At 42.6% G+C, this 15,264-nt stretch overlaps 1 protein-coding gene across 4 annotated transcripts in view; it reads left to right on the plus strand.

Annotated features, from left to right (window-relative positions):
- Positions 1–15,264, plus strand: part of CYP20A1 (cytochrome P450 family 20 subfamily A member 1) — a 99,176-nt gene that overhangs the window by 55,331 nt on the left and 28,581 nt on the right. For 2 of the 4 annotated variants that reach the window (XM_073633313.1, XM_073633314.1), the window contains exon 11: positions 5,543–5,607. In XM_073633313.1, coding sequence (XP_073489414.1) covers positions 5,543–5,607 — 65 coding nt within the window. Of the gene's footprint in view, positions 1–5,542; positions 5,608–12,926; positions 12,981–15,264 lie in introns of all 4 variants that reach the window. The other 2 variants (XM_073633311.1, XM_073633312.1) reach the window with 2 other exon arrangements.

Consider the following 15,264-nt stretch of genomic DNA (forward strand, 5'->3'; position numbering starts at 1 on the left):
AACACCGCTCAGGCCACAGTGGTTTTCTTGCTGGAAAAAAAAATCAGACTCTGATTTTAGATGTGAGCTCTACATTTCAGGAATCGGCCAACTCTCTTTTTCATGAGAGTTTTGGGTCTGATGGTGGCCTTTTTTGAGATCAGTCTCTCTTGCAGGGTTTCACTCTAGAATCCTACAACACAACATTTTGACATCATGGAACAAGTCGGTTCTATACTTGGATAGACTGATTCATTTTCCGAGGACCAGGTTGTTCCTGGCTTAGTAGCTCCGGAATTCTTTTTTCTCGAATGAGAAGTTCTTCCTTCCTGTCTTTTGGAAGATCCTTACAATGGATGCTAGCCTGTTGTAAATTGTAGGCACTCTGTCGGTGCAGAGGACATGATTGCCAGGGGGACCCATCTTCTGATCCTCTAACAGAAGCAGTGGATGCTCTGATGACTCCATGGGATCACTGTACCCTTATCTATGCCTTTCCCCCTCTGAAACTTCTTCCTGCTTGACAGGATCTTGGTGGGGGGAATTCTGGTTATCCTAATTGCTCCAGATTGACTCGTGTGTATTCTGACCTGGTAGGATCACAACAGATTATCTGGACATTCTGTCTTAAGTGCTGATTTTTACCATACTGCTTCACAGTCACTTCACAGTCACTGGCTTTAAGAGATTAAAGCCATTGCTTTTTGAAGGCATTGCTGTTGAAGCCCAGGTTCTGAGAGACAGAGACATCTCTGAATAGTGATTCCTACAATATTAAATACTTGGAAGTCTATAATTGAACATGGAAGGCATACTTTGGTGCCCACCCACAGAGTTTATCTATGGGGCACATCCTCTCCTTCCTTTTTAAATGTCTAAACCTGATTTTGGCTCTCTGTGACAGACTCACCCAGGACAGAGGCTTTTGGAGGGGACTGAATGTCAGCCTCTTGCCTACAGATTATGGGCCCTGGCATTTGGGGTACCCTTGAGGTGTTGTTACTTTGGCTTCGGGTCCTTGTCCCCCAGGACACACAGACTCTGGGGACTCTGTATTTGCCATATTAGCAATGGTGACTGAGTCATACTGTTAGCATCTCCTCACAGTATGAGTCCTAATATCAACTCCACTCACCTGTCTGATGTCTGCTATAATGTGTTTAATGTAAATGAGTCTAGTCCGGCTTACCACACCTTCTAAGGGTATTCCACACGTTGTTAGTTCTAATTAACCCTGTGTTGATGTTTATGGTAATGTGTATTGTATAGTCAATGAGCTAGGAGACGTAAAGTCTTAAACCCAAAGGTCATGTCTCTGAGTGACCTAGTCTGGGTAAATGATTTAGTAAACTAGCTCATGTTAATTAGGTTACAGTTGTATTGTTAGAGTAATATGAGCAGGAGTGGGTAACCTCCTCTAACGGTATATAAAGACTTGTAATTTTGGTTCTAATAAAACAGTCCATGTTAGCAACTAAGCAAGTCTCGCCTTGTTTTGTGCTTTGTGAGCGGTTAGAATATCTGATATCTATATCCAGACTGGGAGGAAGTGATATACTGACGGAAGCACTCAAGCAGAGTGAGGGACATTCCGTGACACTCTAAGAACCATCAAAGGTCAGATTTTTACCCTTTCTATCTTGTTTCAGAGACAGTTGGGCTCTTGCTCCTTGCTTCAGACCTTTGTACGGGAGTCTTCTATCTAGGTCCCCCTATTTGTTTCCCTGTGACTTGATAGGAACAGAATCTGGTTATCTCTGCACTTTAGAATTTGCCATTTGAGCTCATTGAAAGACATTTTCTTTTTTACTTTGACCCAGAAGGTTGTATTTCTTCTAGCTATCACCTCAGCGAGGGAGGTTTCTGAGCTGGTAGCCTTCTCCTTCAAGGAACTCTTTCTGATTTTGCATAGGGTCAAGGTGATGTTGAGGCCAAGGACTTCTTTTTAGCCTAAGATGGTTTCTGCCTTTCACCTAAACCAAGACATTGTTCTTCTATCACTCTGTCCAGCTCCAATTTTTAAAAAGGATATTTCCCTGGATGTGGTTTGGCTAGTTCAAGCTGTGAGAGTATATCACTTAGCCACTTCTTTCTTCAGAAAAACTGATTCCTTTTTATCATCATGGATGTTCCCTGTAAAGGTGTGCCAACCTCTCATGTCACTATAGGTGGCTCATATCTATAGTAATACCTTGGATTGCGGTTAACGAGCGTTTCACAATACGTGCTATTATTTAGAAAAAAATCCTGACTCGGTTTGCGAGTGTTGTCTGGCTAAACGAGCAGGATTCAAGCCTCTAAGGTGTGCAGTACCGCCAGAGGTGCGGGGGCGCCAGTGACACTTGGAGCCGCTCAGGTGCACTTCGGAGTGCATCCGAGCGGCTCCGAACGGTCTACGAGTATTTCCGAGTCTCACTGGCGCCCCCCCCACCTCTGGCCACATGCGGTACTGCATGCAATAGAAGTCAATGTGGAACGAATTATCTTCGTTTCCATTGACTTCTATGGAGAAACTCGTTTTGATATGCGAGTGCTTTTGATTACAAGCATTCTCCTGGAACGGATTATGCTCGTAATCCAAGGTTCCACTGTGTGTGTGTGTGTGTGTGTGTGTGTGTGTGTGTGTGTGTGTGTGTGTATATATATATCCCCCTCTGTTAAAATGTCTGGTTTCTGTGATGTAAAAAATGAGACAAAGATAAATAATTTCAGAACTTTTCCCACTTTTTAACATGACCAATAAACTGTACAATTCAGTTGAAAAAAAAAACTGAAATCTTTTTTTTTTTTTTTGGGGGGGGGGGGGATAAAAATTAAAAAACTAAAATAATGTGGTTGCATGAGTGTGCACACCCTCTTATAGCTGGGGATGTAGCTGTGTTCAGAATTAAGCAATCACATTCAAACTCATGTCAAATAGGAGTCAGTACACACCTGCCTTCATTTAAAGCGCCTCTGATTAACCCCAAATAAAGTTCAGCTGTTTTAGTAGGTCTTTCCTGACATTTTCTTAGTCGCATCCTACAGCAAAAGCCATGGTCTGCAAAGAGCTTCGAAAGCATCAGAGGGATCTCATTGTTAAAAGGTATCAGTCAGGAGAAGGGAACAAAAGAATTTCCAAGGCATTAGAAATACCATGGAACACAGTGAAGACAGTCCTCATCAAGTCGAGAAAATATGGCAAAACAGTGGGGCTATTTTTCTTCAGCTGGAACAGGGGCCTTAGTCAAGGTAGAGGGAATTATGAACAGTTCCAAATAACAGTCAATATTGGCACAAAACCTTTAGGCTTCTGCTAGAAAGCTGAACATGAAGAGGAACTTCATCTTTCAGGATGACAACGACCCAAAGCGTACATCCAAATCAACAAAGGAAGGGCTTCACTAGAAGAAGATTAAAGTTTTGGAATGGCCCAGCCATTGCTCGGACCTGAATCCAATTGAAAACCCGTGGGGTGATCTAAAGAGGGCTGTGCACAGGAGATGCCCTCGCAATCTTTTTGATTTGAAGTGTTTTTGCAAAGAAGAATATTGCCAAGTCAAGATGTGCCATGCTGATAGACTCATACCCAAAAGGACTGAGTGCTGTAATAAAATCAAAAGGTTCTTCAACAAAGTATTAGTTTATCCACTTCCCACCCAAGGACGTCTTATGATGTCTTTGACTTTCAGTGGGAATATCTAAATGATGCCTGCAGCTACAGGCATCATTCAGATATCCTTTTTTTTCAGCCGGCGATTCTGTGCACCATAAGAACGATCATAGCGCCAGTTCTCCCGCCACCATCCAGTGCTTCTCTGGGCTCTTCCGTGCCATTGGGGACCCTTGGAAAGAATTGGCCGCCGCCAGATGACAACCATAGTGATGACTGGTGACCAGATGGCCACCAGTCATCTCTATGACTGTCGGAGACCCAGGTGCGACGTTATGACGTCACGTCTGGGACACGGATGTAAACAAAGCCACAATCGTGGCTGGTAAGCATGAGATCTTGGATTTTTTTTCCGATCTCATGCTTTTCAGCCTGGAGGAGAGATGTGGGGTCTTTTTGACCATAAAGAGGACCATCTCTCCATAAAGAGGACCTGTCACGAACGATTCCTATTACAAGGGATGTTTAGCACTAGACCTCCTCTGTAACCCTAAACATGCAATCTGTAAAAAAATTTAAAGCGTCACCTATGGAGATTTTTAACCACTTGCTTACTGGGCACTTAAACCCCCCTCCTGCCATTACCAATTTTCAGCTTTCAGTGCTCTCACACTTTGAATGACAATTACTCAGTCATGCAACACTGTACCCAAATGATTTTTTGTCCTTTTTTTCATACAAATGGAGCTTTCATTTGGTGGTATTTGATCACCTCTGAGTTTTTTTTATTTTTTTGCGTTATAAATGAAGAGACAGAAAATTTAGAAAATAACTCATTTTTCTTCATAAATGGCCACAATTTATACTGCTACATATCTTTGGTAAAAATAACCCAAATTAGTGGATATTATGGTCTGTGTGAAAGTTACAGTCTACAAGCTATGGTGCAAATCATAAAAAAATGATCACATCTGATGTACTAGCGGCCTATCATTTCTTGAGACCCTAACAAGCCAGGAAAGTACAAATGTCCCCCAAATGACCCCTTTTTGGAAAGTAAACATTCCAGGGTATTTAGTAAGAGGCATGCTGAGTTATTTGAAGTAGTAATTTTTTCCCACAACTCTTTGCAAAATTAAGATTTTTATTTTTTTTCACAAAATTGTCATTGTAATAGCTTATTTCTCTCACGTGGAATGTGCATACCACAAATGACACCCAAAAATACATTCTGCTACTCCTCCTGAGTATTATAATACCACACGTGTGGGACTTTTTCACTACCTGGCCACATACAGAGGCCCAACATGTAGGGAGCACCATCAGGTGTTCAAGGAGCATAAATTACATATCTAACTTGTTGACTACCTATTACACTTTTGAAGGCCCTAGAGCACCAGGACAATGGAAACGCCCACAAAATGACTGAGATACGGGTGCTTTGGATTCCAAGCATTCTTCTGGAATGAATTATGCTCGTAATCCAAGGTATTACTGTACAAGGTTAAAAACAGAATGTTGCAGAGATGTAGATATCTGAACTTTTGTCAAGAAACAATACAGTATCAAAATGTAATGTAAAAACATAGTGTGAACTTCTAAAGTATTGGAATTCTAGAAGGACAATTAAATAAACATGAAGGTTAACTCAACGGCCCATGCTTGGACCAGCACTTAAAGTGCCACAACCCTTTCCCACCTGACACCTTCCATGTCCTTGCTTAGTTTCTGAGTTTTTCTACTTTTATCATTCTGTTTTACCTAAAAACTTAATGCCATACTTTGGTGTTTGGATTGGAGTGGATTTTCATTTATATACGGTATATGCTGTGGCCTGGGTAGAAGATCAAAAACAAAGGTCATTCATATTAAACCCAAACCAAAATCAGCAGTATTCATTATGCAACATCATTGTACTGTGATTCTAAGCGTTGCATAAAAAATAATTCTCCACTTTTCTATTTTTTGCAGACACTTGTTCTCTATGCTCTTGGTGTTGTTCTCCAAGACAGCATAACCTGGCCATCTTCATACAGGTATGCACGTTTGACATTTCAATTATACAATTTTTAAATTTTTTTTTATTCCTCCTTCTTTGTCCTATGTTGTATTGACAGTATTTCCCAGGTGCACTAATAAGACCTGGTGTAATATACAGTCATGACCGAAATTGTTGGCACCCCAGAAATTTTTCCAGAAAATCAAGTATTTCTCACAGAAAAGTATTGCAGTAACACGTTTTGCTATACACATGTTTATTCCCTTTGTATGTATTGGAACAAAATAAAAAAGGGAGGAAAAAAAGCAAATTGGACATAATGTCACACAAAACTCAAAAAATGGGCTGGTCAAAATTCTTGGCACCCTTAACTTAATATTTGGTTGCACACCCTTTGGAAAAAATAACTGAAATCAGTTACTTCTTATAACCATCAATAAGCTTCTTACACCTCTCACCCGAAAATTTGGACCACTCTTCCTTTGCAAACTGCTCCAGGTCTGTCTCATTGGAAGGGCGCCTTTTCCCAACAGCAATTTTAAGATCTCTCCACAGGTGTTCAATGAGATTTAGATCTGGACTCATTGCTGGCCACTTTGGAACTCTCCAGCGTTTTGTTGCCATCCATTTTTGGGTGCTTTTTGACGTATGTTTGGGGTCATTGTCCTGCTGGAAGACCCAAGATCTCGGACGCAAACCCAGCTTTCTGACACTGGGCTCTACAGTGCGACCCAAAATCCTTTGGTAATCCTCAGATTTCATGATGCCTTGCACACATTCAAGGCACCCAGTGCCAGAGGCAGCAAAACAACCCCAAAACATCATTGAACCTCGTCCACATTTCACTGTAGGTACTGTGTTCTTTTCTTTGTAGGCCTCATTCCGTTTTCGGTAAACAGTAGAATGATGTGCTTTACCAAAAAGCTTTATCTTGGTCTCATCTGTCCACAAGACGTTTTCCCAGAAGGATTTTGGCTTACTCAGGTACATTTTGACAAACTGTAGTCTTGCTTTTTTATGTCTGTGTCAGCAGTGGGGTCCTCCTGGGTCTCCTGCCATAGCGTTTAATTTCATTTAAATGTCGACGGATAGTTCGCGCTGGTACTGATGCTCCCTGAGCCTGCAGGACAGCTTGAATTTCTTTGGAACCTGTTTGGGGCTTCTTATCCACCATCTGGACTATCCTGCGTTGCAACCTTTCATCAATTTTTCTCTTCTGTCCACGCCCAGAGAGATTAGCTACAGTGCCATGGGTTGCAAACTTCTTGATAATGTTGTGCACTGTGGACAAAGGCAAATCTAGATCTCTGGAGATGGACTTGTAACCTTTAGATTGTTAATATTTTTCCACAATTTTGGTTCTCAAGTCCTCAGACAGTTTTCTTCTCCTCTTTTTGTTGTCCATGCTTACTGTGGCACATACAGGCACACAATGCAAAGACTAAGTGCCGGTTCACACGGGCGACTTGTCAGGCGACCTAGTCGCCTGACAAGTCGCCTCCCGTTCTGTACAATGGAACCGTTCTAATAGGAGCGACGCAAGTCGCTCCGACTTAGAAAAAGGTTCCTGTACTTCTTTTGGGGCGACTTGCATAGACTTCTATACAGAAGTCGTTTTGCAAGTCGCCGTGGATGTCGTGTGCAGGTCGCCTCGGTGAGGCGACCTGCAAGTCGTGCCGCCCCTAGTGTGAACCGAGCCTAAGTGAACTTCTCTCCTTTTTATCTGCTTTCAGGTGTGATTTTTATATTGCCCACACCTGTTACTTACCCAAGGTGAGTTTAAAGGAGCATCACATGCTTGAGCCCGGGTTCACACCTATGCGAATTAGATGCGGCTTACACCGCATCTAATTCGCAGGACATTTTAAAATACATTCATATGAATGCATCTGGTTCACATATGTGCGTTGCATTCGCACTGCGCATTGCACAAAAAACGTGTGCGTTTTTTGGGCATTGCGGTGCGAACTACAAGCCTATTATCTCCTATGGGAACGCATCTGATTCGCAGATGCATTGCGTTCTGAACAAGGATTTTCTCTTTCTCCTCACTACACCTCCCCCTCTCCCTGCTCTCTAATCCTGAGCAAAAACGCAATGAATCCGTTGAACAGGAGATTGTTATCTCCCCAGTGAAACCTGAGCTTCAATTCGCACCGCACATGTGTGAAACCAGGCTGAAACAATCTTATTTATCCACAATTTTGAAAGGGTGCTAAGAATTTTGACCACCCCATTTTTGGAATTTTGTGTGACATTATGTCCAATTTTCTGCTTTTTTTTCCTCCCTTTTTTTTCTGTTTTGTTCCAATACACACAAAGGGAATAAACGTGTATAGCAAAACATATGTTACTGCAATACTTTTCTGTGAGAAATACTTGATTTTCTGGAAAAATTTCTGGGGTGCCAACAGGTTCGGCCATGACTACTTATGCACACATAGATCAAATGCAACCTTCTGTCAGGCCTTTTGTAATTTAAATGTTCATGGTGTATTACCTTAATTACTGCTTTCAGATGGGGTGTATTGGTTTATATGGAGATAACCTGCAGTTGCGCATTGAGTAAGGGTTGTTTTTTTTTTTTTTTTTTTTTTTTTTTTTTTTTGGTTTTTTTTTTTTTTTTTTTTTTATATACAGACAAGGGCTGCATGTTGCACTCATTAGATTAACAGGAAGAACACCACTTTAGTATATGTTGGGAGGTCATGTGAGCTTCACTTGTTTTGTTTTACACCTTTCATCATTTATCTTTCTTGATTCATGCTGGCCATAGATTGATCAAAATGTCCCACTGAACCAGCAAATTTTGATCCATCTATAGGCAGGCTGGTAGTACAGAAGTCACTATCTCGAGATTATAGATAGATAGATTTAGAGATATAGATATATATAGATATAGAGAGGGAGAGACTCTCTATTGCGTGAATACACACTAACCCTTACCCACAGTTGGTCCAGAGGAAGGCAAAGAACCCTATTAAAGCATGATCCAATTCACTCTACTGGGGGGAAAAAAATGTCCTTCCCGATTCCCCGTGAGACAATCGCATATTACCAGGATCAACTCCCCTGGCCGTTATTACCTTAAAATATTAATAACTAGTTATATTTTGTGCATTTAGAAATGCATCTGGCTCTTTTTTTTTTTTTTTTTTAGCAAAAATCTATCTTCTGAGTTGGCCAGAATCAGTTCTTGAGGGAGTTTATTCCACATTTTTACAGCTCTTACTGTACTCTTAATGACCTGAAATTCCCTTCCCTCCCTCCCTCCTTTTTTTTTTTTTTAAACGTATAACGCTTTATTCAAAGATTTTTCCAAATATAAACAATCATATAGAAAAAGAAGACAAACAAGGAAATAAACCTATTACAAAACCAACTTGGCTAAGCATATACATCTAATAGGCCAACATTGACACTTATTAAATTTATAAGCTAAAGATATAAACTAGAGATAGGAGATTAATACAGAATATAAATTAATACGCCACCTTAATGCAAATTCACTTCGAATCAAATAATAACCTCCAAAATATGTCGATATGCATTGATTACTGCAATTGTTAACCTATATGCTTATACCTTAACTTTTACTTTAAAATGAGAAGCCTTTCTCCTGACCCCATCAATGGGAGTCCAGAGACAAAATCTACTAAAAAAACGGAGAAAAAGAGAGGGGAAAAAAAAAAAAAAAAAAAAAGGAAGAGAAAAAAGGAGGATTAAATATAACTAAAACTCAGAACCTTCGCTGCCTCCCCACCCCCCCTCCCAGAGTTCCTCCATCAGGGCCCAGCTCATCCTTATGAATCCACCCTCCCAACCTATACGGAAATGCAATCAACATATTGAGGGGTGCATGAAAAGGTCGTCCATGGCCGCCAGGTATCCCTACACTCGTCTCTACCTTTGAGAGACACTGTCAAAAATTCTATTGTCCTAATTACGTCTATCCTACAAAACCAGTGTTTCAGAGAAGGTGTAGTCGTGGACTTCCACATGTCTGGAATATAAGCCCGGGCAGCATTCAGCATTTGCGCTAACAACGTCTTTCTATAGTGGTGAAGGGGTTGTTCATTTAAATGCAAGAGATAGCCCAAAGGGTCCGAACCAAGGTCAACAAATGTCAGTTTTTTTAATCATCTCCCCCACATCCTTCCAGAATGCTGTAATAAAAGGGTACTGTCAAAAAATGTGTAGTAATGTCCCAGTCTCTTTATTACATCGCCAGCATAACTTAGAAATTTGCGGGTAGAATTTGTTCATTAAGGCAGGGACCCTATACCACCTAACCAATTGCTTATAACCCTGTTCTTGAAAGTGGCTTGCTATGGAGGTTTTATGAGCCAATAGAATAATCCTGTCAATTTGCGATCTTGTAAAAAAGATCTGGAGGTCCTCTTCCCAGCGTCATATATACGCAGAAATCTGGCCTTCTGGAGGCTGAATAATCTGTTTATACAAAAGTGACAACATGTGTGGTACATGTTCCCCCTCCGCACATAAACGCTCAAAGGGTGTCAGTGGCCTTACATATAATTCCGCATCTGCTATAGACCTTAACCACTTGCCGACCGCCGCACGACTATATACGTCGACAGAGCGGCACGGGCAGGCAAAAGGACGTGTATGTACGTCCTTGCCTGCCCGCGGGTGGGGGGTCCGATCGGACCCCCCCCCCGGTGCCTGCGGCGGTCGGCAAATCTCCCCCGGCGATCGGAGGTGAGGGGGAGGCCATCCATTCGTGGCCCCCCCCTCGCGATCGCTCTCAGCCAATGGGATCATTTCCCTGCCTCTGTATTGTACACAGAGGCAGAGGAAATGATGTCATCTCTCCTCGGCTCGGTATTTTCCGTTCCGGGCCGAGGAGAGAAGACTGCAATGTAAGTGCACCAACACACTACACACAGTAGAACATGCCAGGCACACTAAACACCCCGATCCCCCCCCCGATCGCCCCCCGATCCCCCCCAATCACCCCCCCCCCCTGTCACAAACTGACACCAAGCAGGTTTTTTTTTTTTTTTTTTTTTTTCTGATTACTGTATTGGTGTCAGTTTGTGACAGTTACAGTGTCAGGGCAGTGAGTGTTAGGCCCCCTGTAGGTCTAGGGTACCCCCCTAACCCCCCCTAATAAAGTTTTAACCCCTTGATCACCCCCTGTCACCAGTGTCACTAAGCGATCATTTTTCTGATCGCTGTATTAGTGTCGCTGGTGACGCTAGTTAGGGACGTAAATATTTAGGTTCGCCGTCAGAGTTTTATAGCGACAGGGACCCCCATATACTATCTAATAAATGTTTTAACCCCTTGATTGCCCCCTAGTTAACCCTTTCACCACTGATCACTGTATAACCGTTACGGGTGACGCTGGTTAGTTTGTTTATTTTTTATAGTGTCAGGGCACCCGCCGTTTATTACCGAATAAAGATTTAGCCCCCTGATCGCCCGGCGGTGATATGCGTCGCCCCAGGCAGCGTCAGATAAGCGCCAGTACCGCTAACACCCACGCACGCAGCATACGCCTCCCTTAGTGGTATAGTATCTGTACAGATCAATATCTGATCCGATCAGATCTATACTAGCGTCCCCAGCAGTTTAGGGTTCCCAAAAACACAGTGTTAGCGGGATCAGCCCAGATACCTGCTAGCACCTGCGTTTTGCCCCTCCGCCCAGCTCGGCCCAGCCCACCCAAGTGCAGTATCGATCGATCACTGTCACTTACAAAACACTAAACGCATAACTGCAGCGTTCGCAGAGTCAGGCCTGATCCCTGCGATCGCTAACAGTTTTTTTGGTAGCATTTTGGTGAAATGGCAAGCACCAGCCCCAGGCAGCGTCAGGTTAGTGCCAGTACCGCTAACACCCACGCACGCACCGTACACCTCCCTTAGTGGTATAGTATCTGAACGCATCAATATCTGATCCGATCAGATCTATACTAGCGTCCCCAGCAGTTTAGGGTTCCCAAAAACGCAGTGTTAGCGGGATCAACCCAGATACCTGCTAGCAACTGCGTTTTACCCCTCCGCCCGGCCCAGCCCAGCCCACCCAAGTGCAGTATCGATCGATCACTGTCACTTACAAAACACTAAACGCATAACTGCAGCGTTCGCAGAGTCAGGCCTGATCCCTGCGATCGCTAACAGTTTTTTTTGTAGCGTTTTGGTGAACTGGCAAGCACCAGCCCCAGGCAGCGTCAGGTTAGTGCCAGTAGCGCTAACACCCACGCACGCACTGTACACCTCCCTTAGTGGTATAGTATCTGAACTGATCAATATCTGATCCGATCAGATCTATACTGGCGTCCCCAGCAGTTTAGGGTTCCCAAAAACGCAGTGTTAGCGGGATCAGCCCAGATACCTGCTAGCACCTGCGTTTTGCCCCTCCGCCCGGCCCAGCCCAGCCCACCCAAGTGCAGTATCGATCGATCACTGTCACTTACAAAACACTAAATGCATAACTGCAGCGTTCGCAGAGTCAGGCCTGATCCCTGCGATCGTTAACAGTTTTTTTGGTAGCGTTTTGGTGAACTGGCAAGCGCCAGTGGCCTAGTACACCCCGGTCGTAGTCAAACCAGCACTGCAGTAACACTTGGTGACGTGGCGAGTCCCATAAGTGCAGTTCAAGCTGGTGAAGTGGCAAGCACAAGTAGTGTCCCGCTGCCACCAAGAAGACAAACACAGGCCCGTCATGCCCATAGTGCCCTTCCTGGTGCATTCGCCAATCCTAACTGGGAACCCACCACTTCTGCAGCGCCCGTACTTCCCCCATTCACATCCCCAACCAAATGCAGTCGGCTGCATGAGAGGCATTTTTATGTCCTCCCGAGTACCCCTACCCAACGAACCCCCCCAAAAAAGATGTTGTGTCTGCAGCAAGCGCGGATATAGGCGTGACACCCACTATTATTGTCCCTCCTGTCCTGACAATCCTGGTCTTTGCATTGGTGAATGTTTTGAACGCTACCATTCACTAGCTGAGTATTAGCGTAGGGTACAGCATTCCACAGACTAGGCACACTTTCACAGGGTCTCCCAAGATGCCATCGCATTTTGAGAGACCCGAACCTGGAACCGGTTACAGTTATAAAAGTTACAGTTACAAAAAAAGTGTAAAAAAAAAAAAAAAAAAAAAAAAAACACAAACAAAAATATAAAATAAAAAATAATAGTTGTCGTTTTATTGTTCTCTCTCTCTCTTTATTCTCTCTCTATTGTTCTGCTCTTTTTTACTGTATTCTATTCTGCAATGTTTTATTGTTATTATGTTTTATCAGGTTTGTTTTTCAGGTATGTAATTATTTATACTTTACCGTTTACTGTGCTTTATTGTTAACCATTTTTTTGTCTTCAGGTACAGCATTCACGACTTTGAGTGGTTATACCAGAATGATGCTTGCAGGTTTAGGTATCATCTTGGTATCATTCTTTTCAGCCAGCGGTCGGCTTTCATGTAGAAGCAATCCTAGCGGCTAATTAGCCTCTAGACTGCTTTTACAAGCAGTGGGAGAGAATGCCCCCCCCCCCCCCCCCACCGTCTTCCGTGTTTTTCTCTGGCTCTCCTGTCTCAACAGGGAACCTGAGAATGCAGCCGGTGATTCAGCCAGCTGACCATAGAGCTGATCAGAGACCAGAGTGGCTCCAAACATCTCTATGGCCTAAGAAACCGGAAGCTACGAGCATTTTATGACTTAGATTTCGCCGGATGTAAATAGCGCCATTGGGAAATTGGGAAAGCATTTTATCATACCTATCTTGGTGTGGTCAGATGCTTTGAGGGCAGAGGAGAAATCTAGGGTCTAATAGACCCCAATTTTTTCAAAAAGAGTACCTGTCACTACCTATTGCTATCATAGGGGATATTTACATTCCCTGAGATAACAATAAAAATGATTAAAAAAAAAAAAAAATGAAAGGAACAGTTTTAAAATAAGATAAAAAAGCAAAAAAATAATAAAGAAAAAAAAAAAAAAAAAAAAGCACCCCTGTCCCCCCTGCTCTCGCGCTAAGGCGAACGCAAGCGTCGGTCTGGCATCAAATGTAAACAGCAATTGCACCATGCATGTGAGGTATCACCGCGACGGTCAGATCGAGGGCAGTAATTTTAGCAGTAGACCTCCTCTGTAAATCTAAAGTGGTAACCTGTAAAGGCTTTTAAAGGCTTTTAAAAATGTATTTATTTTGTTGTCACTGCACGTTTGTGCGCAATTGTAAAGCATGTCATGTTTGGTATCCATGTACTCGGCCTAAGATCATCTTTTTTATTTCATCAAACATTTGGGCAATATAGTGTGTTTTAGTGCATTAAAATGTAAAAAAGTGTGTTTTTTCCCCAAAAAATGCGTTTGAAAAATCGCTGCGCAAATACTGTGTGAAAAAAAAAAAATTAAACACCCACCATTTTAATCTGTAGGGCATTTGCTTTAAAAAAATATATAATGTGTGGGGGTTCAAAGTAATTTTCTTGCAAAAAAAAATAATTTTTTCATGTAATCAAAAAGTGTCAGAAAGGGCTTTGTCTTCAAGTGGTTAGAAGAGTGGATGATGTGTGACATAAGCTTCTAAATGTTGTGCATAAAATGCCAGGACAGTTCAAAACCCCCCCCAAATGACCCCATTTTGGAAAGTAGACACCCCAAGCTATTTGCTGAGAGGCATGTCGAGTCCATGGAATATTTTATATTGTGACACAAGTTGCGGGAAAGAGACAAATTATTATTTTTTTTTTTTTTTTTTTGCACAAAGTTGTCACTAAATGATATATTGCTCAAACATGCAATGGGAATATGTGAAATTACACCCCAAAATACATTCTGTTGCTTCTCCTGAGTACGGGGATACCACATGTGTGAGACTTTTTGGGAGCCTAGCCACGTATGGGACCCCGAAAACCAAGCACCGCCTTCAGGCTTTCTAAGGGCGTAAATTTTTGATTTCACTCTTCACTGCCTATCACAGTCTCGGAGGCCATGGAATGCCCAGGTGGCACAACCCCCCCCCAAATGACCCCATTTTGGAAAGTAGACACCCCAAGCTATTTGCTGAGAGGTATAGTGAGTATTTTGCAGACCTCACTTTTTGTCACAAAGTTTTGAAAATTAAAAAAAGAAAAAAAAAATTTTTTTTTTTGTCTTTCTTCATTTTCAAAAACAAATGAGAGCTGCAAAATACTCACCATGCCTCTCAGCAAATAGCTTGGGGTGTCTACTTTCCAAAATGGGGTCATTTGGGGGGGGTTTGTGCCACCTGGGCATTCCATGGCCTCCGAAACTGTGATAGGCAGTGAAGAGTGAAATCAAAAATGTACACCCTTAGAAATCCTGAAGGCGGTGATTGGTTTTCGGGGTCCCGTACGCGGCTAGGCTCCTAAAAAGTCCCACACATGTGGTATCCCCGTACTCAAGAGAAGCAGCAGAATGTATTTTGGGGTGCAATTCCACATATGCCCATGACCTGTGTGAGCAATATATCATTTAGTGACAACTTTGTGCAAAAAAAAATAAATAAATAAATAAATTGTCACTTTCCCGCAACTTGTGTCAAAATATAAAATATTCCATGGACTCAACATGCCTCTCAGCAAATAGCTTGGGGTGTCTACTTTCCAAAATGGGGTCATTTGGGGGGGGTTTGTGCCATCTGGGCATTTTATGGCCTTCAAAACTGTGATAGGTAGTGAGGAGTAAAATCAA

Source organism: Aquarana catesbeiana, linkage group LG06 (assembly GCF_042186555.1).
Source record: "Aquarana catesbeiana isolate 2022-GZ linkage group LG06, ASM4218655v1, whole genome shotgun sequence".
Taxonomy (NCBI): domain Eukaryota; kingdom Metazoa; phylum Chordata; class Amphibia; order Anura; family Ranidae; genus Aquarana; species Aquarana catesbeiana.